Genomic DNA, 23,254 nt, shown 5'->3' on the forward strand with positions numbered 1-23,254 from the left:
CTGGGGGACAGAGCAGGGGCAGGGCCACCAGGCATTGGCACAACCCAGCGGCCAGGCCCCTGCCAAGTCGCACCTCCCCTGCACCCAGCCCTGTGCCCCACCCCCGCCCCGCTCCTGTGGCCCAGCCTTCGAGGCCGTGCCATCTGCCGCTGAGCGGGCACCCTGGGGTGCTGCCCATGACGCAGGCTGTGGCCTCTGTTCCACCGGCCTCCTGGCCGGATCTCAGCCCGCATGCACACGTGAGCACGATTACGCATGCACACACGCACACACGCGCACACACACGGTCAGACCGGTTCTCCATGGGTGGCCCCTGGCCTGTGGAGCATGAGCCTGCCCAGAGGCTGTCCTCTGCCTTCCCTGCCTCCGGCCTTGGCTTCCCCCGGGCTCCCTTGCTGGAAGAGGACAGACCCTGGCGGTGGGGACCCTGGGGACCCCCACGTGCGGCTGAGTGGCTGGTGAGGTCATGCAGGTACAGCCAGCACCCAGCCTCCCCAGACGGGCGCCTCCAGCTGGGCCCTCGAGCTCCACGTCACCTGCACTCAGCCCCCGCCCTCGGGCCTGGGGGGGCTACCGATGGACCTGAGAGCCCCGTGGGGCAGGCCGGTGGGTGGACCCCCCCGGTGCTGGCAGCTCCCAGGTCCCCTCCTGTTGCTCAGTAGCTGGTGGGGTGCCTCGTGTGTGCATCCAGGACACACCGGCCTCTCCAGCTGGATGATGGGGACACCTGCCCCACCTGTCACCGCAACCATTAGGCCATCCTGGCTGTGGCGCCCCCTCAACCTCTGCTGGGCCCTGCCCCCAGGTTTGGGGGTGTCTGAGGGGCATCTGGGCGAGTGCCCCTGAGCCAGCCTGTGGGACTGGAGGGGCGCGGGCATTGGCGTGGGCAGCGGGCAGGTGTAGCTGGGTCACCACGACCAGGCAGCAGCATGGCTCCCCATCCTAGGGCCGCAACCCTGAGCACTGAGGCCCGGCACCTGCCCCTTCACCGCCCGCCCCAGCACCTTCAGCCCCCACCCGAGCGAGGCCCACCCCGCGGGCTCCCCCACTGGGAAGAGCTGGCTTTCCCCACCCTCCTGCCCTGTGTGAGGCAGCTGCTTGGGAAGGTCTTCGCCCTGGGGATGGCATTCTGGGTGGGGCAGGGGGTGTGGAGGCGGGTGGGTCCATTAAGCGTGACTGGGTGCCCTGGGTGGTGTCTCGACTGGGAGCAGCACCAGAGATCTGATCCGGGAAGCCCGGGCGGCCAGGCCAGGACGTGGGCTCTGTGGGCAGTGGGATGGGGCGCAGGCTGGGGGCGCAAGGGAAAGGAGCAGAGGGCAGGGACAGTGGGCAGCGGGGGGGGGGGGTGGGCAGGAGGCAAGGCGGGTGGGCAGGGGAGGTGCAGGCCCGGCGGCGGGGAAGGAGCCGTGGGCGGGGGACCCGGTGAAGCCCTGTGGCCCATGGCTAGGGGGTGCCCAGGAACACAAGGGGCACTTGTGGGCCTGTCGGAGCTCCCGAGTGCCAGGCAGGGCCCCAGGGGTGTGGGCGCCCTGAGCAAACACATGCCCTGTTCTGGCTGCACACGGTGTCCTGGGACGGGCAGCTGAGGTGCTGGGTCAGGGCACACACCAGTGCCACCCCTGCCACCCGCGTGCGTCCTGCAGGCTCCTAGAGCCCCAGCCTCAACCACTGGCCCCCCACGAGCTGAGGGGCCTGTCACTCGCCTGTCCCCTCCCCCCAGGGCCTGCCACCCTGAGCCACGTGGCGAGGGGACCTGGGGGCTGCCCGACCTGGCACTGGCTCCCCTGGACGTCTGCTGTGTGCCCCAGGTGGGTGGGGGGCAGGGGCGGGGGGGCACAGGGGTCAGCACCCCTTCCTCTTCCCTCACGGTCTGGGGGAGCCAGGCGTCTCTCAGCCGCACCCACTGCAGGGGAGGGAACCTGTCTGAAGCCCACCCTGGTGGATGCCAGCTTCCCCACCCCACAGCCTCAGGGGGGTCATCTGCATGACAGATGACAAGTGAGTTCTCTGCCCTGCCCCCTGCCCGGAGGCCCAGCCTGCGCCCCACCCCCCCAGGGCAGCGCTGCCTGGAAGTCCAGCTGCCCCTCCATTTACCACCTGTGCTGACCTGTCAACAGGTCCTGCAGGATCCCTTCCCAGAACCACCTCCGGGCTGGTCCCCTGCTCTCCCCACTGCCCCCTGCTCCCCCTGTGCTGTCCCTGAGCAACCCGAGCTCCCCCTGCACGACCCCTACACCATCCCCCTGGTGCTGTCCCTGAGCTCCCTCTACACACACCCCTGTGTTGTCCCTGAGTTCCCCGAGCTCCCTCTGCTTGACCCCTGCACACCCGCGTGTGCTCTCCGAGCTCTCCCTGCATACCCTCCTGCTCCCCCTGTACACCCCCTGATCTGTCCCTGCACACCCCTCTTTGCTCTCCCTGTGCTCTCCCTTCTCACCGCCCCCCCCCCCCCGTGCTCTCCCTGAGCTCCCCCTCTGGATCCCCCATGCTGTCCCTGAGCTCCCCCTCCACACCCCCACCCTGTGCTGTCCCTGAGCTCCCCACGCTCCCCCCTGCACGACCCCTGCGCTCTCCCACCACCACCTGCCCAGGGCCCCCTGCTCAGAAAACAAGAAGAAGTGACATTGAAAGAACTGAGCTTTTCCCTTCCGCGTGGTTATGAAGATTTTGTCATGTAACGTTGTTCTCCCCAAAGAGCTGTTGAACCGTCGGGTCGTTTCCTCGATGTCCCAATTTTTGCGTCATGCGGCACACGCTCTAAGCGCAGACGTCAGCCCGAACCTGCTGCGCAGGGCCCCAGGGTGCGTGCACGTCCGCGGCAAGACAGGACAAACCCCGCAGCTCTCAGCCAGGCCATGTGTCCACCTGGTTGACCAGCCCGGGTGAGGGGAGCAGCTGGGGGCTCTCAGGGCACCCACCCCGCTGAGCGCCCATCTCCCCGCCCCCAGGGCCCCTGCACCCAGCTCAGAGCCTGGCTGCACAGGCGCCCTCCCCCACCCTCCCCCGCTCAGGGAGCCCCTCAGAGCCTCTGTGTCCCCATTATCAGGTCCTACAGACAATGGGGCATCGCTTCTCAGCCTTACAGGCCCCGGGGGCCGCCCCCCGCCCACCATGGGACTTTCCCATCGACCTCCTGGGGGGGCCGTTGCCACCCCCTCCTCTCCTGGCCACCGGAGCTCAGCTCCGCAGCGGGCTCCCCTTGGCCTTGTGGGGTGAGCTCCGGCGCCCAGCACCTCTCCCAGGCCTACGGGCTTCAGGCAGCACGAGTCTGTCACCGCGTGGCCTCCTGTGCGGGTGCTGGATTCAGGTCCTCGCCAGCTCTGTACCGCGTGGGCCTCCCCACGGGACAGCCTCTGGTGGAGCCTTACAAGTCGGCTCAAGGTCCACACTGCATGGGACAAACGCGACCCCAGGAGGCAGGATCCAGAGTCCTCCCTGTGGCCCCCCCCCCAGGCCTCGTCTCTGTCCTGCCCACCTGGGGGACCCCCTGCCCCTCCTCCCTGACCTCCTCACTGCCCCTGCCCCCGGCAGGGTGGCCAGAGGGCCTGGGGTCGCCGCCTCTCTGTCCTCGGTCCTCCAGGGCCTTCGTGGTGTCATTGGTGCTACGTCCAGCTGAGGCCCCTGGCGGTCCGAGACTGGCTGCCCGAGACTGGCTGGGCACACGGGCAGGGGAGGGCGGCCCTGTGCGCTTCCTGGGCTCCTTATGGGGCACCGGGGCTTCACCCTGTGGGCATGACCCACAGACCCCAAGCAGTACCATGACCCCATAGCGTGGCACGTGGGGCCAGATGACGGGGGCCTGTGAAGGGGAGCCGGTGGGGGGCTAGGGCAGCTCTGCGGAGGGCACACGTGCCCCTTCCTCTCTGGTCCCCCGGAAAGTGCAGTGGACGTGGCTCCCCCAGGGAACACACGGCGTGTGCTTTATGGTCCTGCCACGGGGGGACCGGGACCCCCAGCACGTCACGCGGTCCTCGCAGCGGGAGGGCCCCTGCCAGCCCGCCACACACGGACCAGGCCCTGGAACAGCAGCGGGCACTGCCGTGACCATGTGAGCACCGCGTGAGCACTGCCTGCGTCCGGCCCCAGAGCCCTGGGCGCACGGTAAGGTGCGCACCCCAGGGTGCACGGTAGTGGGGGGCTGGCTGCTGCCACCGGGCCCTGGCAGGGCCAGACCTTGCATCTGGGGAGGGGCGCTGCGCGGGACCCCGGGGGCAGGCGTCCTGGGGATGGAGAAGCCCCCCTTCCTGACAAGCTGCGGGTCCTTCCTGGAGACAGGGCCCAGGGCCTGAGAGGCGCAGGCAGGAACATCCTGGGGAGCCATGCACCCCTCCAGCCTCCCACGGGGAGTGCTGCCCAGGGCTCTGCTCCGGAGGCTGACAGAGGCTGACATGGGGGCACAGCATCCGGACGTCCTGAGGCCGCTGAGTGCCCGGCAGTGGTCTCCTAGCTCTGGGGGCCCCTCGGCCTGGGCGTGCCTCCCCCCATGAAGGGGCTCACCCCCACGGTCCCCCATGGGCATGGGGTGGCGGGAACAGCTGAGGCTTTGCGTCCTCGGGGGCGGGAGGTGGCTTCACTAAGCTTCGGCACAGCAGTTCGGGCTGTTCCTACTGTTTGCTGGGGGTGCAGGCCGGGAGCCCTGCGCAGACGGGGGGCGGCACCCCGGCTCCTGCCTTCACCCGTGCGCTCCAAGCCTCGGGCCCTCATTCATTCGTTCCTTCACTGGTCCACTCATTCATTCACTCACTCATTCATTCACTCACTCAATGGTTCATTAGCTCACTCATTCATTGCGTTATTCACTCATTTATTCACTCGCTCGTGAATTCACTCATTTATTTGCTCCCTCATTTACTCACCCTTCCTTCTTTCAGTAAGTAGTTCTTTCCCGAGAGCCAACTCTGAGCCAGGCCCGCGTCAGGCCCCCGAGGGGGTGCAGTGGCAGGACTGAGAGGCGGGCTTGCTCACCGATTTGCCGTTAAACACTCAGGGGAGGCTCTGGATCTGCAGCACGGCAGACGGCTGGATGGCTGCATGGACAGACACATGATTCCCTGGCTGTGGGTTTGGGGGGGGGGGCAGCCCTGAAATAGTCCCCCGAAGCCAGGCCCCCAGCGCCCCCCTCTTCCTCCAACATGGCCCCTGTCCCATGGGCCGCAGTGGCACGTGGGGGCACGTGGGGGCCTCGGCAGCTGCTGGCTGTCAGCCCGCCCACAGAGGAGGGGCCATGTGGACGCGCCAAGGCCCGGGCGCGGGAACGAGGCACTGCGGACTCGTGCGCCGCCCTGGGCCTGGTTCCGGCCCGGCCTTGGAGAGCCCTTGTGGCCACCACGCCCGCGAGCAGGACAGGCCTCCATGTGCCCCACGGCCTCGCTCCGGCTGGGGATCCCTGCAGGCCCCAGCACCGCGCAGCAGAGGGATACCAGCCCCGTCAGTTCGCGGCCCCTCCGCGTGGAACCCACCTGGCTCCGGATCCTTCCCGGATCTGCCCCGCACACCAGCTCTGTGACACTCTGCTCCCGCTGTCCCAAGCCCCACCAGGGCCCCCTACCCGTGTGGCTCCTCCCTTACCTCCAGCGGGCCTCCCCACAGGCCCAGGTGGGCAGTAGGGGGAGGGCAGGCGGGGGCAAGGGGCCCGGGGGTCCAGGGGTCCTCTGTAGAGCCCCACAGGCTCCAGGGCCAGAGCTGAGCTGGGCCGTGTGGTCGGGGGGCCCTTACCTCTGCACACACCCCACCAGCCCTGGGGAAGCCCCTCTGGTGGCGCAGGCCCTGGCGTCTGGCTGCCCGCCAGCTTAGTGGGGGTCTCTCGGCCCAGGGCCTGGCACGAGGCGGTCACCACACCACTTCCGTCAGCGGACGGCAAGAAAGAGCGCTAGAGAGCCTCAGAATGGCTGGAGTGGGGGTCCAAACACGGCCCCCCAGCCCGAGGAGGCTGAGCGTCCAGCTGGGAGGGGAATGGGGGCACCACCCAGGGCTGGACGGAACCTGGGTCAGGGTTCCCCAGCTATCCGCGCGCAGATAGCTGGCACCGCCGGGCACCGTGCAGACAGAGGGATGACCAGGCCGACTGATGGGGGCGGCTGGACTGCCAGCCGGGGGGTATCGCAGGGCCGGCACAGCCTCCCGGGCACCGCCTCCTCTGTTGCAGGCTGCTCCTGGGCACTCCCGCTGTAGCGCGAGGTCCGCACCCACCCAGGGGCCCCCCAAGGTCACTGCGGAACCACGGCGCCGACTCTGGGCCCTGAGAGCCCAACCTCAGGGTGGGCAGGGGTGGGGAAGTGGCACCTGCCACAGGGCTGGCCCCACTCGCTCCTGGTGCCAGGCACCCCATGGCACTCACAGCTGCCAGGCAGGGCAACCCGCACAGGGCAGCTTGGGGGGGGCTGAAATGGGGGTGCGGGTGGCAGGGAGCCGGCCGAGTCTCCTGCACCTCCTTGGACCCAATGTGGCTTGGGTGCGGGGGGCGTGGGGGGCACAGTTGCTCACGGCCACCCACGAGGACAGGGTGGCTGAGCTGATGATCAGGGCTTGTGGGCTGTGTGTGACCACACGTGTGTGCGTGTGAATATGTGTGCACCTGGGTGAGAATGTAGGGCGTCTGCATGTGAGCCCCTCACGTGCACCCGTGCACACGTGCCCATGCCTGGTCAGGCTGCCGGGGAGCAGTGTGTGACCTGGGGTGGACATTGTCCGGGGTAACTGTGACGGGGCCACCGGCCCCCAGACGCTGGCTGCCCTGGGCAGGAGGGGGCAGGAGGGAGCAGGAGGAGGCAGCAGCGGGCCTCCCCGCTGCTTCCCCAGCCTCACAAGGCCTGGCTCTGCCCTGCGTGGGGCTGCCGTCCCAGACCACCGTCGGGGCACCCCAGATGTGACTGGCCCGAGACCCCAGTCACTCCGGTTTTGGGCCCGGCAGGACGGCAGGACACGGCGTGGGGTCGGCCTCAGCGGGTTTCGGGGGCTCCAGGGTGCCCAGGCCTGCCCTGCCCCCGCCCTGCCTGGAGCTGGGCGCCGGCGGGGGGCACTTCTCAGGTGGCCCCGGGCCACCCGTGTGGCCAGGGAGCACTTCTCAGGTGGCCGCGGCCACCCGTGTGGCCAGGGGGCGGGAGGGCGCAGCCTCCGGTGCCCCTCGTGGGACTGAGCTCTGAGTCTGAGGGTGGCTTGACCCCCGCTGCTGGAAGCCTGGGCCCCATGGTCAGAGGGACGTAGAGACCAGGGACGGACAGACGGGCGGCGGGCGGGCGGCAGAAGTGCCGAGAATGGGCGGAAGCTGGGGCGGGCGGCCAGCGGGCAGCCCGATGGGTCCTGGAAGTCCTCTCTTCCTGTTTTCCCAACAAAGGGCCTCTGTCCCCCCAGGAAGGCCGCTGGCCAGTGGCGGCGGATGCGCCTTTTCCGTAAACAGGGTTGTTTTCCTTTTGTCCTCTTGTCACAATAACAGCAGGCTCCGGGCCCCCCACCCGGGCCCTGGGTAGCACCAGCCAGAGGGGCCCGCAGGGCCATTTCCTGGGGTCCGAGGGCACAGCTGCCCTAGGCCAGACCCCCGGAGCAAGCAGGGGGCAGTTGTTTGGTGGGCCCACCCCATGGGACAGACGGGCAGCGGCCATGGCCTTGGGGTCCACCAGAGCCAGAGTCGGGGTGGGTGGGGGCCCGGCTGAGCTCGTGACCCCTTTGGGCTTGGCAGGGCCCTGACCCAACAGCCCCGGGACCAGAGGACTGGGGCCAAGTCCACGTAGGGGCTGGTTCCCTGGGAGGGAGCGGTGGGGTCCAAGGCCTCTCTCCTGGTGGCCCTCCCCCCAGGTGGCCCTCCCTCCTGGTGGCCCTCCCCCCCCCCAGGTGGCCCTCTCTCCTGGTGGCTGACCCTCCCCCCAGGTGGCCCTCCCCCAGGTGGCCCTCCCTCCAGGTGGCCCTCCCTCCAGGTGGCCAGGGCCCGGTGCTGGCTGGGGTGCTTGCCCCTGGGTGCTTAGCTGGGTGGGCGCTACAGTGCCCGCTCCACGAAGGAAAGGCTCAAGGGTCTGAGGGCCTCCGAGTGGGACCGTCCAGGGGGGCCTACAGGCCGAGGAGGGAGGGCCACAATGCCTGGTCTTGGCCCCTCGGCGCTGGGCCTCAGGGAGTGGATGTCAGGGGAGGAAGGCCCACGAGAGCGTAGGGACCGTGGCAGCTGATGGCGCCCAGCCGCGGAGCAGAGCAGGAGTGGGCTGTGTGCCCAGGCGTGCATGCACTGAGGGGGCCAGTGTGCTCACGTGTGTGGGTGATTGTGCAGCGGCCACAAGCTCTGAAGGGGCCTGTGAGAGGGGTGGGGGCTATTTATAGCTGCTTGGCCTGGGGAGGAGCTATTAATAGCAGGGGGAGGGTGAATGGACAATATAGGGTGGGTGGGGGGGTGGGTGCCCTTCGCCACCAGAGACACCCGGGGCTGGCACCCCAGCCCCCGCCCAGCGCCGCACAAGGACCCTGTTATCTGGCCAACGGCTGAGCCAGGGCGGGCGGGTCACCTGGGCCCAGGTTGGTGCCCCCAGGGGCCGTGCCCCCCAGCCTTCTCCTGAGGAGAGACGTGCTGACCACGGGGTCACAGTGACGCCTCAAGCCCTTGCCTGGGCCCTGTGCTCTTGGATGAGCCCCCCGTTTCTAGCCTGGGACCAAAGCCAGCTGGAGGCAGGGCATGGCTGGACATGCAGGCGATGCCCTCTCCTGCCGACGGCTAGGGGCGGTCGGGCACGCGTGGGCGCCGGGCGAGGGCCGCAGCAAGGGCCGAGGGCGGAGGGAGGAGCGCTGCTCGGTCTGACCGAGGTCCCTGGCTCCCCGAGGCGGGAGGAGGGGGGGCAGCATGACGACCAGACGACCAGACGTCGGCCTCCTGGTCCCCAAGCCGACAGACGTTCAAGAGGGTGGCCTGTGCTCAGGGACCCGGGGCGGGGTGGGGGTGGAGCGCTGCTCGGTCTGACCGAGGTCCCTGGCTCCCCGAGGCGGGAGGAGGGGGGGCAGCATGACGACCAGACGACCAGACGTCGGCCTCCTGGTCCCCAAGCCGACAGACGTTCAAGAGGGTGGCCTGTGCTCAGGGACCCGGGGCGGGGTGGGGGTGGGGGGGCCCGCGATGCAGGAGCGGGGCTCAGCCCAGGGACAGGGGGGGAGGCCGCGATGCAGGAGCGGGGCTCAGCCCAGGGACAGGGGGGGAGGCCGCGATGCAGGAGCGGGGCTCAGCCCAGGGACAGGGGGGGAGGCCGCGATGCAGGAGCGGGGCTCAGCCCAGGGACAGGGGGGGAGGCCGCGATGCAGGAGCGGGGCTCAGCCCAGGGACAGGGGGGGAGGCCGCGATGCAGGAGCGGGGCTCAGCCCAGCTCCCCGAATCCGGGCGTCTGGGACGGAGCCCCAGGTGCTGGGGCGGCGATGGTCCCCGCTGAGCCTCAGGGCCTCGGCTGGGACTAGGGGCCTGGCCACCGGGGTCGGGGTCCGGGGGCGCACCCCCGGGTGCAGGCGGGGGTCTCGGGCCCGGCCGCCCACGCCCCCCACCTCCGGCTGGCGTCGTGCTCCCGTGGGTCCCCGGGCCCCCCGCAGTGACGTCACGAGCGCCCCGCCCGCGGCCACCTGTCGCCAGGCGCTTCCCAGAAGGTCGCGGCCGACAGCGCACGCGCCGCGCCTACGTCCGCGAAGCCTCGGGCTTTCCCGTCAGCGTCAGCACCGCGGCCCCCGGCTCCGGGCGTGGGGTGGGCCCGAGGACCCCGCCCCGCCCCTTCCGGGCCCGCCCCCTCCGGGCCCCGCCCCCTTCCGGGCCCCGCCCCCTTCCGGGCCCGCCCCGTCGACCCCGCCCCTTCCCGGCAGCGCCGCGGCCCGTGCGTGCCCGCCTGCTCGCCCCGGAGCGGCCCCGTGGGGCCGACCCTCCCCGCCTGCAGGGGCCGGGGGAGCTTGCGGGGGGCGGGGGGCGCTGCCAGGGCTGAGGGGGCGGGGAGGGGGCGTGAGGGCGGCCAGGAGGGGCCCGTGGGGCGGGCGACGGCCCGGTCTGCGCCCGCGGAGGGTCCGGGCACCGGGACGCAGTCTGCGGCGCCGTCCGCACCAGCGTGGCGGGGCTGCAGGCCACGTGCCCCGGTCCCCGCCAGGACGCTCCGGGGGCCGCTCTGGGCCCGGCCCGAGGGGCGCTGCCTGGACCCCCTCCCGGGAGCGCCCAGGCCTCCAGGTCGAGCCGCACACTCGGCTTCCCGCGCGTCTCCGTCATTTCCCCGCAGCCCCGGCGACACCCCCCCGCGCCCTCCCCCTCCCCCTGCAGGTGGGGGGAGCGGGAGGCCCTGGCCCTGGACGGCTGTCTGGGGGCTGCCCCCGCCCAGGGAGGTCACTGGGGTCTGCGCGGGGGTCTCTGGGCCCTCGGGGGTGGGGAGCCACCCGGCGTCTGGGATGATCCAGGCACAATGAAGGCTTTGAGGGGCCCCCGGCCTGGGAGGGGGCTCACGGCCTGCATGGCGGGGAGTCCCCACAAAGGGAGCCGCCTGCCCAGGCCCACGGAGGGATTCGGCCAAGGTCGCACCCTCTGTAGGGCTGCAGCCCTCTGTGCCTGCCCCCTGCCCCAGGCTCCAATGCCCCTGCTTCCGGGAGTCCCCCTGCCCAGCCAGGCAGGTCCGGTCCTGGACACCCCAGAGAGTGACTGCACCGCGGGCCCCCCACCCCCGTCATGGGGCGAGCATCTGGTACCCAGTAGTGGGTTGGAGCCCCGTGCCCAAGCTTGCCTGACACCCTGGGCCGAGTGGGCCCCATGGGGCAGGGGGCAGAGGGCTGAGCCAGTGGGGCCTGGAGGACAGGTGGATGGGGGGCATGTGTGAGTAGGGTCCCCAGGAGTCTGTCCTAGCCCACAGTGACATGGCTGCAGGGGGGGAGCCCTGGCTCAGGGACTAGTGGGGTGCAGGGAAGGATGGTCTTCAGTTGAGGGCTGCAGGTGGGGGGTGCCTGGAGCCCTCACAGAATGGGCAGGGAGGAGGCGGGTGGGGGCCTGCGGGTTGTGGGTGGGCGCAGTCCAGGTGGGGGTGAGGGCGCCAGCCCCGGCTAGGGGTGGTTGGCACGCAGCGTGCGGACCTTGTCCTGGGGCGTCCCTCCAAACAGTGGCTCCACTGGGATCAGGGGCCGGCCCCTCACCAGCGCGTGGACGCTCCGGGGGCTGCTTGAGGACCGACTGGCCTTCTAGAAGGAGTGTGGGCAGACAGAACCAGGGCGGTCCGGGCAGTCACTGCAGAGACCGCAGCACATGTTCCAGGGTCACCATGGTGAATTGGGCGGGGGCTGCCCTGGCTGGGTCGTCCTGTGGTGGAGAGTATGGGACAGTGGTGTCCCCTGTCCCTGGGAAGGGGCCACAGGCTGCAGGGAGGCTGGGAGGACTCCATGGTCAGAGGAGCCGGCTCCCAGGGGTGGGGGACCCAGCGTGGCAGGACCTGTGAGCCGACCAGGTGCTGGCTGGGGGACGGCCCGCAGGGGTGACCACCAGGCCCCCAGTTCTCAGGCCCACACAGTGGCCACACCTTCACGGCAGGCCTTCCTTCAAGAAACCAGGAGCCTTACCTCTCAGGACCCATTCGCCTCCCTCCTGGAACACGTAGGGTCATGGCCTGTTGGGGACGAGGTGGCCGGTGCAGGGCAGAGGGGCCTCAGGACGCAGCACCTCATCCCAGGCTGGAGGGAGATCCTGTGCCGTGGAGCTTTCCCGGGGCCAGCGGCTCCCACCACAAACGGGTGCGGGCATGGGGCGGGGAGCACACGGCCATGGCGGACCCTGCGGACGGGCGGGAAGCTGGGTGGGCTGCACAGGTGGCCTCGAGGACACAGCGGAGAGGCACAGCATCGTGGGGAGCCAGTGGAGGCTCCCGGCGGGCTCGGCCGTCACAGGGTGATGCCAGGGGCAGGTGGACGCAGCAGGGTGGGGTCGTCCAGGGCCTGCAGTGCGGGCGGCATGCTGAGCGGGACGCAGTGGTCCCGGACACTGCTGGGCACCCCGGGGGAGACCGGGGACATGTGACCCGGAGCTCCCGCTCGCAGGTTGCGGTCCTTTGCCGTCTCCTACCAGGGCCCAGGGAGTGGAAGGGGGCCGGGGCCTCGGGGGGCAGCCGGCCTTCCCCACGGGCGGCCCCCAACTGCACACGGGAGGGGACGCCCCACGCGTTTGAGGAGTGCTGGACGCACGGTCTGGGTGACGCGGTGACCTGCTGGCGTGGGGCTCCCTCAGACGCCGTCCGAGCCAGGCCCGATCCCTGATGCCCGCCATGTGCTCGTTTCCCGAAGCCCAGAGTGGACGTACTGCACGGGTGACACCGTGTCCTTGTCACCCTCGTGGATGGCCCGGGGGAAGCGTCCCTAACTGCCCCCAGCCAACAGCGAAGGGCAGCGTGACCTCCCGGGTGAGTGACGACACCTAATGACCACCACAGCTCCGTTTACCCCACGGTCGGACCGCGACGAAAGGCAGGGGATGGGTCCAGAAGGACAGCGACCGTAGGGACGCCACCCCGGCTGCATTCTCCTCGTCCCGGTCGGAGAACACGCAAGCCCGCCACGCGTCCCCAGAGCAGCACCTGTCCCCCACCCTGGCGAGCCCATGTTAATCAGACCAGGTGAGGGGGACGTGGCCGGTACCCCGGGCCTTCATCGAGAAGAACCCAGGGGCCCGACCTCGCCGGAAGCCCTCACACGGGGGATGGGGCGGCCGTGCGTCACCAGGAGGGGGCCTGGCAGCTGGGCCACGGGAGGCCCGGTGCCCCATGGCCCCACCAGGACGGTTTAAGTAGGGTCTGCAGCAGGCACCCGGCGGGGCCGTGGGGCAGCAGGTGGCTCGGGCCGGACTGGCCATTGTCCCATGGGGCCCGCTGCCCAGAGCAGCTGCCTCGGACCTGCCCCGTGCCTTTGAGAGGAGGCACGAGCAACGGCAACACACTGCACACGCGGGGCTCAGACCTGTGACACCCCTGCCCTGGTGCCCCCCATGGCCCACACCTGCAGCCTCCAGGGGCCCCTGGACCGGCTGAGGTGGGGCAGGACTCAGTCGTGGGCCCAGGACGGTCAGCACGTGTGTGGGCATATGGATGGTGGCTGTGGGTGGGGGGACATGAAAGTTTCCGGGCCAAGGACACCAGGGAGTGGCACCCGGGGGGCATGTGGAATCCCACGCCGACCCCCCAGAACACGCCGGCCTGTGGGCAGCAGAGACAGGCTGAGCCCAGGACAGCAGGACAGGCTGAGCCCAGCCAGTGACCCGTACCCCTGAGGCCTTGGGGGGTGCGGGCGGCCTGGGCGCAGGGGGTGTTGAGCAGCGGGCTGGCCCGCCCCCTGGAGCCTGTGGTACCCCAGCCCCGGGTGTGACCAGCGTCCCCCGGGCCACCTGTGCACACCTGCGCCCACAGCCTGTTTGAGGGTGTGCATGGCGCCCGTGGGCTGCGTCAGCTTCGATCCGGTGGGTAGTGAAATGAAGCAGAGACGCCGGGTGAGGGGCGGGCAAGGGTGGGCCAAGGCGGCTTGGGAGGGACGCGGCCCGCATGCAGGGACAGTGGGAGTGGCGGGTGACATAGGCAGGCTTTACAGGGAAGGGTAGGGCGCTGCGGGACAGGGTGACCGCGCTGGCGTCTGTGCAGGGTATGGGAGGGCAGGGTGCGGCCTCAGCTTCCTGCGTGGATCCTGTTGCCCCCTGAGGACGTGGCCTCGGGCGGTCTGCTGGTGGCAGGAAAGTCCTGAGGCGGGTGACAGATGGACGGTCGCTGCCACTTTGTTGGTGCCTCTGACCCCCTTGATGCTGCCTCCCCAACAGGCTGACCGCAGGCCCAGGGACCCGGCGGGCGGGGTGGGTGAGCTGGGCTCTGGCGCCACGCTGCCAGAAGCTTCTAGCCGGGGGGTGCCGTTGCAGGAGGCCAGGTGGATGGAGGGCCCTCAGCGGGGGAGGCCGGGGCACCTGTCAGGAGGACACCCCGGAGGGGGCAGCGTTCCGGCCCCCTGAGCGCGAGTCCGGTCCCCCAGGGACGCGGCAGGGGCCAGCGGGAGAGGCGGGTGCCCCTGGGGGCCTTGGCGGGCAGCACGCGGGGCGGAGGAGGGAGCAGAAGGCGCGTCACGGGCCTCGGCGGGGGCGCGGCCACTGCGTCCTGTCCCTGCTCTGCCCGGAGGTCAGGGGCCCAGCCTGGCCACCACAGAGCCTGCCCTGGGACCCCGCCCTCCTGGGGACGTCCCCGCCCCTCGCGGGTCCCCGCACGGCGTCCCTGGGCTGGTCCCGCAACGCCATCTGCTGGCCGCGCCACCTCCGGGCCCAGGCTGCCCCTGACGCTGCCCAGGCCGGAGCGGAGGCTGCAGGCCCTGGGCGGGGGTCGCCGTCAGAAGCGGGGCTTCCACTGAGTCACCCCAACCCCAGAGAGCCAGGGCCCCTGGAGGGGCTCCCAAGGTATGGCGGTCAGCGCCCGGGCCCCCCACCTGTGCACGTGGGCCGCCCACCCCGTGGTCCCGCGGGCCCCGCCTATGCCCAGAGCCCCACGCTTGGGTGGCAAGGAGCTGCTGGGGTCAGGTCCACCCTCCTGCCCACGTGGCCCCCCCGTCCAGCCGCTACTCACACCGCAGGCCGCGCCTGGGCCGGGAACACGCACCTGTTTGCAGGGGAGGCAGCTCCAGACCCGAGGGGCAGGGGCAGGGGCAGGGGCAGGGAGCTGACAGCCAGGGGGCCAGGGAGGATGGAACGGGAGGAGGGGAGGAGCCAGCCCCCCGGAGACACCCCCCCCCTGCAGGATGGTGCAGAGGCCCTGAGGAGAGACCACCTTGGTGGGTTCTGGGGTCCGGGTCAGGTTGCTGCTCTGCCGCCTTGGGGGGCCCTGAGTGGGGGTTCCAGAGCAGGACGGAGTGGGGGTAATGGGGCGCCCTAGGCCCAGAGCCACCTGCTGGCCCAGGGTGGGGCCTTGGCACAGCCCCCAGGGCACCACAGGGGAGCCAGCGTGGTTCCTGACTTCCAGTACGGGCCTCCCCTGCCCTGCTGCATGCCGCCCGTGGGGGGGGGGGCGTGCCCACAGAGCCCCGGGGACCCCACCACGCGGACTCAGGACCCTCTGGGTTCCCACGGGAACCAGTTCCCTGCCCCAGCCACGTGGCCTGGACTCTCCAACCCTGTCTCCACAAGCAAACCACGTGTCTGCGCTAGGACCGTGCTCTCCGCCCCACCCCCAGTAGACCTCCCAACAGGTGCCCCTGGTCAAGAGTAGACCCCGCCCGTGCAGGCTGCCCACTCGTGTTCCCTCTAGGAATTCAGGGGTGCCTGGCCTGGTCCCCCCAGACATGGAGGCTGGGCAAGGGGGTCAGCGGAGGCGCGCGAGAACGCAGAGAGACCAGAAGCAGATGCGTGTTCTGTGGCTGTCTACCCTCAACGGTCAATTTTATTATAAACAACAGTATCAAAATATACAAATCTGTTTAAGAACAACCAAGAATTGCAGCTTTTCTAAGGGCCAACTGGGCACGAGCGACTCCCAAGGCGGCAGCTGCCCATCCGCAGCCCCGGGGCAGGGGTGAGGAGCGCTCCGGGCTCAGTGAATAATTTAAGGGGGGGCCTGGCTCAGGCTCTGGAAGCACGTCACAAGTCCTCTCGCGGGGGCAGCGGCTGCGTGGGGCCTGCCGTGAGCTCTGCGGAGAGACAACAGCGGGAGGTGAAATCCCGGCTCGAGAGGCCTGGGGGGAGGTTTTGGGGGGACCAGGCAGCACCCCCGTCCCGATATGGGGTTGCTGCCCACGGACCAGCGGCCCGGGGCGTCGGGCAGGAGGCACGGCGGGGTCACCCGGCAGACACGAGCTGGTGATGCTCCCTGGTGGCCATGAGCAGGGCTGGGGACAGTGGGGACCTGCAGGGGTGGGCGGGCGGGGTGGGCCCCAGGGCTGTGGGGGCACAGGTGGCTGTGGCCCTGCTCCCCGCTCATTCCTCCCTGTTCTTGGCTCCAGGGCTTCCTCAGAGGAACCTCGCTCTGCACCTGCCCTGCCCTCCCTGCCCTCTCTGCCCTCTCTGCCACTGCCCTGCTGCCTGCCCCAGCCCTCCCCACCCCAGCCGTCCTCCCTGCGCCTGCCCTGCCTGCCTCAGCCCTGCTCTGCCCCTGCCCCAGCCCTGGCTGCCCCTGTCCTGCCCACCCTGCCCTGTCCTGCCTGCCTGGCCCAGCCCTGGCCTCCCTGCCCCTGCCCTGCCCCTGCCCTGCCCATCTGGCCCTGCCCTGCCCTCCCCTCCCTGTCAGCCCCTGCCCTGCCCACCTGCCCCAGCCCTCACCGCCCCTGCCCTGCCCACCCTGCCAGCCCCTGCCCTGCCCTCCCTGCCCCTGCCCTGCCCTGCCCTGCCTGCCCCATCCTTGCTGGGGTCAGGAAGCTCCTGAAGTCAGTGTCGGGGCAGTTGTTCAGTAAGATTCTTCATCGGTGCTTTGTTGACACTACCCCGCTGCTCCACATTCTCACACTTCTGTCCCGGGAAGACCTGTGCCCCCCCCCAACATGCTGACGTCCTGACCCCCAGTAGCTGTGAAGTGGATCCCATGTGAAAACAGGCTCTTTACAGACGGACAAGATAAGAGGAGGTCATAGGGGTGAGTCCTCATCCAACAGCTGGCATCCACGTAGGAAGAGGGAAATTAGGACGTGGACACAGAGGCCCCGGGAGGTGTGTGGACAGAGGCAGAGACCAGAGGGGTGTAGCCATGGGCCCAGGGAAAGCTGACACCGACAGCGGCCGGCAGAGACCGAGGCTCCTGCCCTCGGGGCCCTGGGCGCCTGCTAACCCCGCGGTTATTGAGTCTCCGTGTGGCCCCTCCTGTCGGGTGGGCATGTCAACCCCGAGGGCTGTCTTTGGGGTGATTCCTGAGCTGGGAGTGCCCGCGCACACCCATTAGAGCCGCGCCACTCACCGATGCCTGGGGTCTGCATGGGCACACATGCGTCCTCCGTCTCTTCGAAGCCATCGGGACACACGCACACGTAGCTCCCGGGAGTGTTGTAGCAGTTCTCGTTGTGGCGCATGCACACACTCTCCACGCCCGCGCACTCGTCCACGTCTGCAAGAAGGGCTGCGCTGTGTGGCTGCCTGGCCCATCACGGGCACAAGCTCGCCTGGTTTGCTCCCACGTGGGGAGCACAGAGACCGGGGAGGGCTCGGGGCAGGATCCAGGGAGGCTCTAGGTCGGGTGGTTGGCGGGCAGGGGCGGCAGGGGTGGGTGTGCAGCTGGGCCCGGGGCTGCTCACGCAGGGGGTGTCTGCCCACCGCCCCTTTCCAAGCGGTTTCAGTGGCCACGGGGGCCTGGGTGGGGGGCCGGAGCAGAGTCTCAGGCCACAGGGTCACCAGGACCGCGCACCCCTGGGGGCCGCAGGACAGAGCCTGCCGCCCCCCACCCCACAGGGAGTGCTGGAGTCCATGCCCCCCGGCCTCGACCCCTTAGTGCAGTGCACTGACCTGTGCACTGGCCACCTTCCCTGCTGTAGCCAGAGATGCACTCTTTACAGCTCCGAGGACCCTTCCCCGTGCAGCCCACACATGTAGCATCACATTCTAGAAACAAAGGGAGAGACAGAACATCGGACCACCTCCCATGAGCAGAATGGGTCAGAAGCCCGCTGCGTGAGGACCTGCGCATCCCCGACATCTGCGCATGGTCCAGTGACGTGTGCCGTGTGCCCCCGGAGCTGTGACCGCAGGCCGCAGGGCCCCCGCAGACCGTCTTGCCGAAGCCAGCGTCCACATGGCAGCTTTTCCCCAGTCACCTCACGGTGGGGACACTGCAAGCAGCTCAGGAGGGACACACGGGACAACGCGGGACGCTCACAGGCGAGGCCTCGCGGTCAGAGTGGCCGGTCACCACCTCCGGGGACGCTGCGGCCCTACCGTCCACACTCCCGAGCAGTTTGGAGACTCCGCTAAGGAAACAAGGAAGGACCCAGAGTCGTGGCTGTGGGAAACCGGCCTGAGCCAAACCTCCAGCAACACAGCCAGCTGGAGAGCACGGCACACTGTGGGCGCCCCAGAGCCGTGATGTGACATGGGGACAGGGCCTGCTGGGGAGGGCAGCGGGGACGGCGAGCGGCGTGAAATGACGGATGGAGGAAACTGGAGCTTTAAAAGTTACTTGCTTTTCAACATATCTGAATTTTCTGATTTTGCACAGCAAACGTCTATCAGTCGGTGCCCCTCACACGTCTTAACATGGGGAGAGCGCCTGGAGCCCCGCGGTGAGGCCCGGCCCCGCCCACCGCCCACCAGCCACCACACACCTTTGCACACGAACGAGCCGTTGGTATTCTCGCAGTACTGCTGGTCGCCGCAGGGCGGTGTGTCTGCCGCACACTCGTCCACATCTGGAACACAGCAGCACGGCCATGAGGACAGACCCCCGGCCACCTCGCGGAGGACGCGGGCAGTGACTGGACACGACCCTCGGCCACGGCTCTCCCTTGCGCAGGGGTGATGGGGGCTGAGAGGGGGGCCGGGGGCGCGGCCCCCACAAGGGACCCCCAGCAGGCACAGGACAGTCTCATGCTTCCGCGTGGATTCGCATGGCTCCAGGTCAGTGTCAGGGCCACAACCACCCTTGGGACCAGACCCCAGGAAGGAGCCTGCCCCCCACGGGCCTAAGGGCAGCCTGGCTCCACCGGCCATTCCTCCTGCTGCCCCCAGGCCTCCCCAGGGCCACTGGGTGCCAAGGAGAGGGCGCGGTGGCCACCAGGCTGGGCGGGCGTGGCCCAGGGCCCGAACCCCGCGGCTGGGTGTGCATCAGGAAGGCCCACCTCCCCGCTCATTGGCTGGACCGGGCAGGCACTGTGGCCGTTGAGCCCACCGAACGGCTCTCCAGGCCAAAGGGGGGCCCGTGCCTCGGTTTCCCTGCCTGCACACCAGCAGGCCTGCCTATTCGTGGAGATGGGAGGGGGAGAGAGGACGGGAGAGGGAGAGGAGAGTGGGGCGGGGGTGGAGGAGGAGAGGAGAGGCCACCCAGAGCCCGCCCGGCCTCACCCACGCAGGCGGCGTCCTCCTGCACCCAGCCCGCGGCACACTGGCTGCAGTCCCTGTTGGTTGGGCCCGTGCACTCCTTACACGACTCGTCACAGGCTGGAAGGCGGGGGAGGGACACCCGTGAGCACGCATGAACCCTGTTCTCAGTAACCCATGCGACACAGAGGTCACTTCAGAAATCAGGAATTTACCTTCCGCACGATGAAAACAAAAACCCAATATGAGTAAGAAAAGAAACCCCAAGAAAACAAACTTCATTCAACAACAGAAAAGTGGAGCCTTGTGATTCACAAGATCTCTGAGCTTAACGAGAAAACCACCAAGCGGGCTTCCTGCGCCCCTTCCGGTCGCTCCATGGACACGGCCCCGCCCAGCATGCCCCACACGCCCCCACATCCCAGGCCAGGCAGGGACGGGTGCCCGAGGGAGAGGCCACGGCCTGCCCAGCAACCTGCGCACATCCTGCACGGAAGCTCCGAGGGCCGCAGGCCGGGGCCCAGCCCTGATGTGGGGTTAAACGCAGTTGGGGATGCCAAGGAGTCTCCCGACATCGGGAGAACCGACGAGAGAATGCCAGAAGGGTGCCGTGTACGCCGTCCTCCAGGCATCGCAACCTCCATGTGCCCACGTCGCTGCCCCTGGGCCTTGGCCCCGACAGGAGGCACGGCAGCGCCCGCCCCACGTCCAGCGTGCTCACTCACAGCAGACGGGGCTCTGCATGCAGGACCACACGGGGCCACGTGCAGCCCCGACTGAGGGGAGCCCAGGGCCAGCCAGGCCACCTCAGAGCATGGGGCCGGGGGGCCCACCTGGCCTGGTGCCCGGTTGCAGAGGCCACATGTCTTCCTAAGGGGATGGGGCAGGAGGTCACAGCACGGGGCCGCAGGTGCGCTCCTTCCTGACCGTGCTCTAGCACCTTGTGTGGGGCCGGGGGCCGGGGGCCGGGGGCCGGGGCCGCCTCTGCTCGCTCCCCGCACCCTGCGGCTGGGCCATCCTGCCCACGCAGCTGCAGCCCAGCACACACCTCCGCCCAGACATGCAGGACCGGGTCACCCCGAAGCAGTGAGCATGTGACTTGGAGGCTGTGTCCTCCCCGTCCACCTGCCCTGTCCTTTTCTGGAGGATGCCAGGGGAAGGGGACCCACTGTTTCCTCCCGGGGTCATTCAGACAGGAGGCAAGAGCACCCCGGGCCTGCTTGTGCTTCTGGTGTGCGGGGGCGCTGGCAGCTGCAGGAAGGGGGCCCTGTGCCCACCCGGCTGCTCAGCAGGCGCCGCCAATGTACCTGTGCAGATGCTATGTGTCTCGTTCCTCAGCGAGCTGAAGTAGCCATCCATGCAGTCGGTGCACGTGGGCCCCTGGTAGCCAGGGTGGCACTGGCAGGACCCGTTCCCCTGCCGGCTGCCGTCCCCGCTGCACCGCCCGTTCCCACTGCACGGCCTCTCGGAGCCGCCCTGGCACGCTGTGGGCGACACACACCTGCCACTCAGACGCCCGCAGGCAGGGACACATCGCCTCACAGGGAGTGGCACCTCGCTCGGCCCCCTGCTCCCACCCAGGGCAGCTTGTGGGTCTCACTCTCAAGTCCACACACACCCTGCTTCCTGCCCGAGTCACTACGATCCTCCGGGGAGCGCAGGCGGGTGCAGGGTTGTGCGTGGGGTGACCCGCTGGGGTCCGCGGCCGGGGCCGTGAGGACAGCCAGGGCCGCGGTGGGAGAACAAGACATCACCAGCCGGCCTCTGTGGTTGGACATGGTGCCCGCGGCAAACCGTGGCTTTGGTTCTGCGCGCACCTTCTCACAGGAGAGCCTGGCTTCAGCAGGTGACGCTTCCCACCCAACAGACGCCCCTGCCCCTGGCCTCACACACGCGGGGCTCGGCTCCTCCGTGCACAGGGCCGGGCTGGGGCCGCGGAAGCCCCTGCAAGGGCAGCAGGGCTGGCTCGGACACTCAGGGCTGCCCAGCCCAGGGAAGAGGCCCCGCGGGGACGGTGGCAGGGCCGCAGCAGCCCCGGGGCTTAGTGCGGGCGGCGCCCCCGGTGCCAGCTGTGCTTCTGCCCACCTGGGACTCAGCACCCAGACACCGGGAACGACGGAGGACACTTGAGATGCCCTGACAACGTACCGAGGCAGTGTGGCCCATATGTTCCTGGGGAACAGCAAACTTTCAGCGTTTTCACACAAAACCACTCAAATAAATCGGGATACTCCTTCTTCCTGAGGAATTAAAAATGTGGTTGTTGAAGCTTACGTGACAGATTTCTTCAAAACAAAAACGCGGTGTGTGACAGCACGTGCCCCAGCGTGTCCCAGCCTCAGGGGGCGCCCGTCTAGGAGCGAGCAGGTGCTCCAGGTGCCACCCGCCTGCAGCTGCCACAGAACATAACAAGGACCGAGGGAGCACGGGCAAGCTCTCCTAATTTTGAAAGTATTGCAAATTTATAAACTAAAAACTAAGTCACAAATGCTAGTTTCAACGAACACCCGGGGGAGAGCAGTGGGGCTAGAGCTATGGGAGGCAGGCTGTGGCGCGGGGGGCATGGGGGCACTCACAGCCGCAGCCACCAGGCCTCCAGGTGGTCCTCATGCTCCTCCAGCAGGCTGTGGCACTCGAAGTCACTGCTGGCACACAGGCCCTCCGTGATCTCCAGCAGGCGGACCTCACTGAAACGCAAGCCCGTCAGCCCCGCACGGAGGCGAGCCCAGGGCGTCGGCGTCACCCCACAGGGACATCCCGAGGCCCCGCGTGGTGCCACGCCGGAAGGATGGTGGCACTTCGGTGAAAAAAGACCCTCGACACACACACTGGGGACGAGCAGAGTCGGGACTTGGGGTGGGGGTCAGAGTGAGGGGGTGGGACTCAGTACCCTTGGCTGTGCGGGGAGGGGGCAGGGGGACAAGTGTGGAAGCAAAGGGCCGTGTAGGGGCCAGCGCACAGGTGACCTCACCGAAGGGACCCTTCTGTGTGTCTGTCGTCCACGTGGGTGACAACATTCACGGGAACGTGTCCAGCGCCGAAGCTGGGCTGCCCAGAGCCGGGGTAACGGCACCCACCTGAACTCGTACTTGGACAGCGTCTTTTCCTCCCAAGCTGTGTTCCCACCACCGAAGTTCTTCTTCGCGGTGTCCACCATTCCCTGCAAGGAGAGAGGGGGGGCACGGGGCTCTGCTGCTGCCGCCACACATCCGTTGTCCACCACAGGGGTCACTCTGAGTCCACTGTGGGGACAATGCCATTTACTGTTGGGTGACCCCGGGTCCATCACCAGGATGACCTGGAGTCCATCACAAGGTGACCCTTGTCCATCGCAGGGCGACCCTGGGTCCATGACCCCTGTCCATCCCGGGCTTACCCTGAGTCTTTGACCCAGGTCCATGGCGGAGTGACCTTGCCCATTGCACGGTGACCCAGGGTCTATGACCCAGGTCCATCAAAGGATGACCATATGCATTGTGGGCTTACCCTAGGTCCATGACTTGGGTCCATGGTGGGGTGACCCTGTCCATCGCACGGTGACCCAAGGTCCATGACCCCTGTCCATGGTAGCGTGATCCTGTCCATCCTGGGCTCACCCTGGGTCTATGACCCCTGTCCACCGCAGGGTGAACCTGTCCATCCTGGGGTCACCCTGGGTCCGAGATCCTTGTCCATCACGGGGTGACCCTGTCCATCCCGGGGTCACCCTGGGTCCGTGTCCCGGGTCCATGGCGGGGTGACCCTGTCCATCTCGGGCTCACCCTGGGTCCGAGACCCTTGTCCATCGCGGGGTGACCCTGTCCACCCCGGGCTCACCCTGCGTCCGAGACCCGGGCCACCCTGACGTCCCGGCCCCGCCGCCCAGGCCAGCCCCCGCGCCCCGCCCCGCCCCGCGCCCCGGTCCGAGCGGCCCACCTGGTTGAACTTGTCCACCAGCTCCCGGCAGCGCTTGCAGGGCGTCGCCTTCTTGGCGGCCGCACCGGGCGGCGGCGGCGGCAGCAGCAGCAGCAGCAGCAGCCCCAGCGCGGCCGGGGCCGGGGCCGGGGCCGGGGCCGGGGCCGGGGGGCGCATGGCGGGCCGAGGCGGGCAGCGCTGCGCAGGACGCGGCCGCGGGAGGGCCCAAGTCCAGCGGGAACCCGCCGCCCAGCGCTCCGCGGAGCCGGCAGTTCCCGGGGCTACTTGACGGCGCCGGGAGGGGTCCCGCCCACCGGCCGCCCTCGCGCCGCTATTGGCCGGGCGCCCCCACTCCGTCCCCATGTGGCCCAATCCGGGCTCGCCACGAGAAGCGACCAATAGGAGGGCCCCGGGTCAGCGTCCGGC

General features: G+C 69.2%; 1 protein-coding gene across 1 annotated transcript; it reads right to left on the minus strand.

Annotated features, from left to right (window-relative positions):
* Window positions 1–15,331: 15,331 nt before the first annotated feature.
* CRELD2 (cysteine rich with EGF like domains 2) lies at window positions 15,332–23,206 on the minus strand. The gene is made up of 10 exons (XM_041755698.1): window positions 22,850–23,206; window positions 22,012–22,094; window positions 21,511–21,621; window positions 21,083–21,174; window positions 20,242–20,418; window positions 18,959–19,054; window positions 18,223–18,306; window positions 17,408–17,503; window positions 16,866–17,012; window positions 15,332–15,609 (listed from the first exon to the last, which is right to left on the minus strand). The coding sequence occupies exons 1-10, from the start codon at window positions 23,189–23,191 to the stop codon at window positions 15,560–15,562; spliced, it is 1,278 nt and encodes a 425-aa protein (XP_041611632.1). The 5' UTR covers window positions 23,192–23,206; the 3' UTR covers window positions 15,332–15,559.
* Window positions 23,207–23,254: the final 48 nt, after the last annotated feature.

The sequence above is a fragment of the Vulpes lagopus genome, chromosome 5 (genome assembly GCF_018345385.1).
Source record: "Vulpes lagopus strain Blue_001 chromosome 5, ASM1834538v1, whole genome shotgun sequence".
NCBI classification, from domain to species: Eukaryota; Metazoa; Chordata; class Mammalia; order Carnivora; family Canidae; genus Vulpes; species Vulpes lagopus.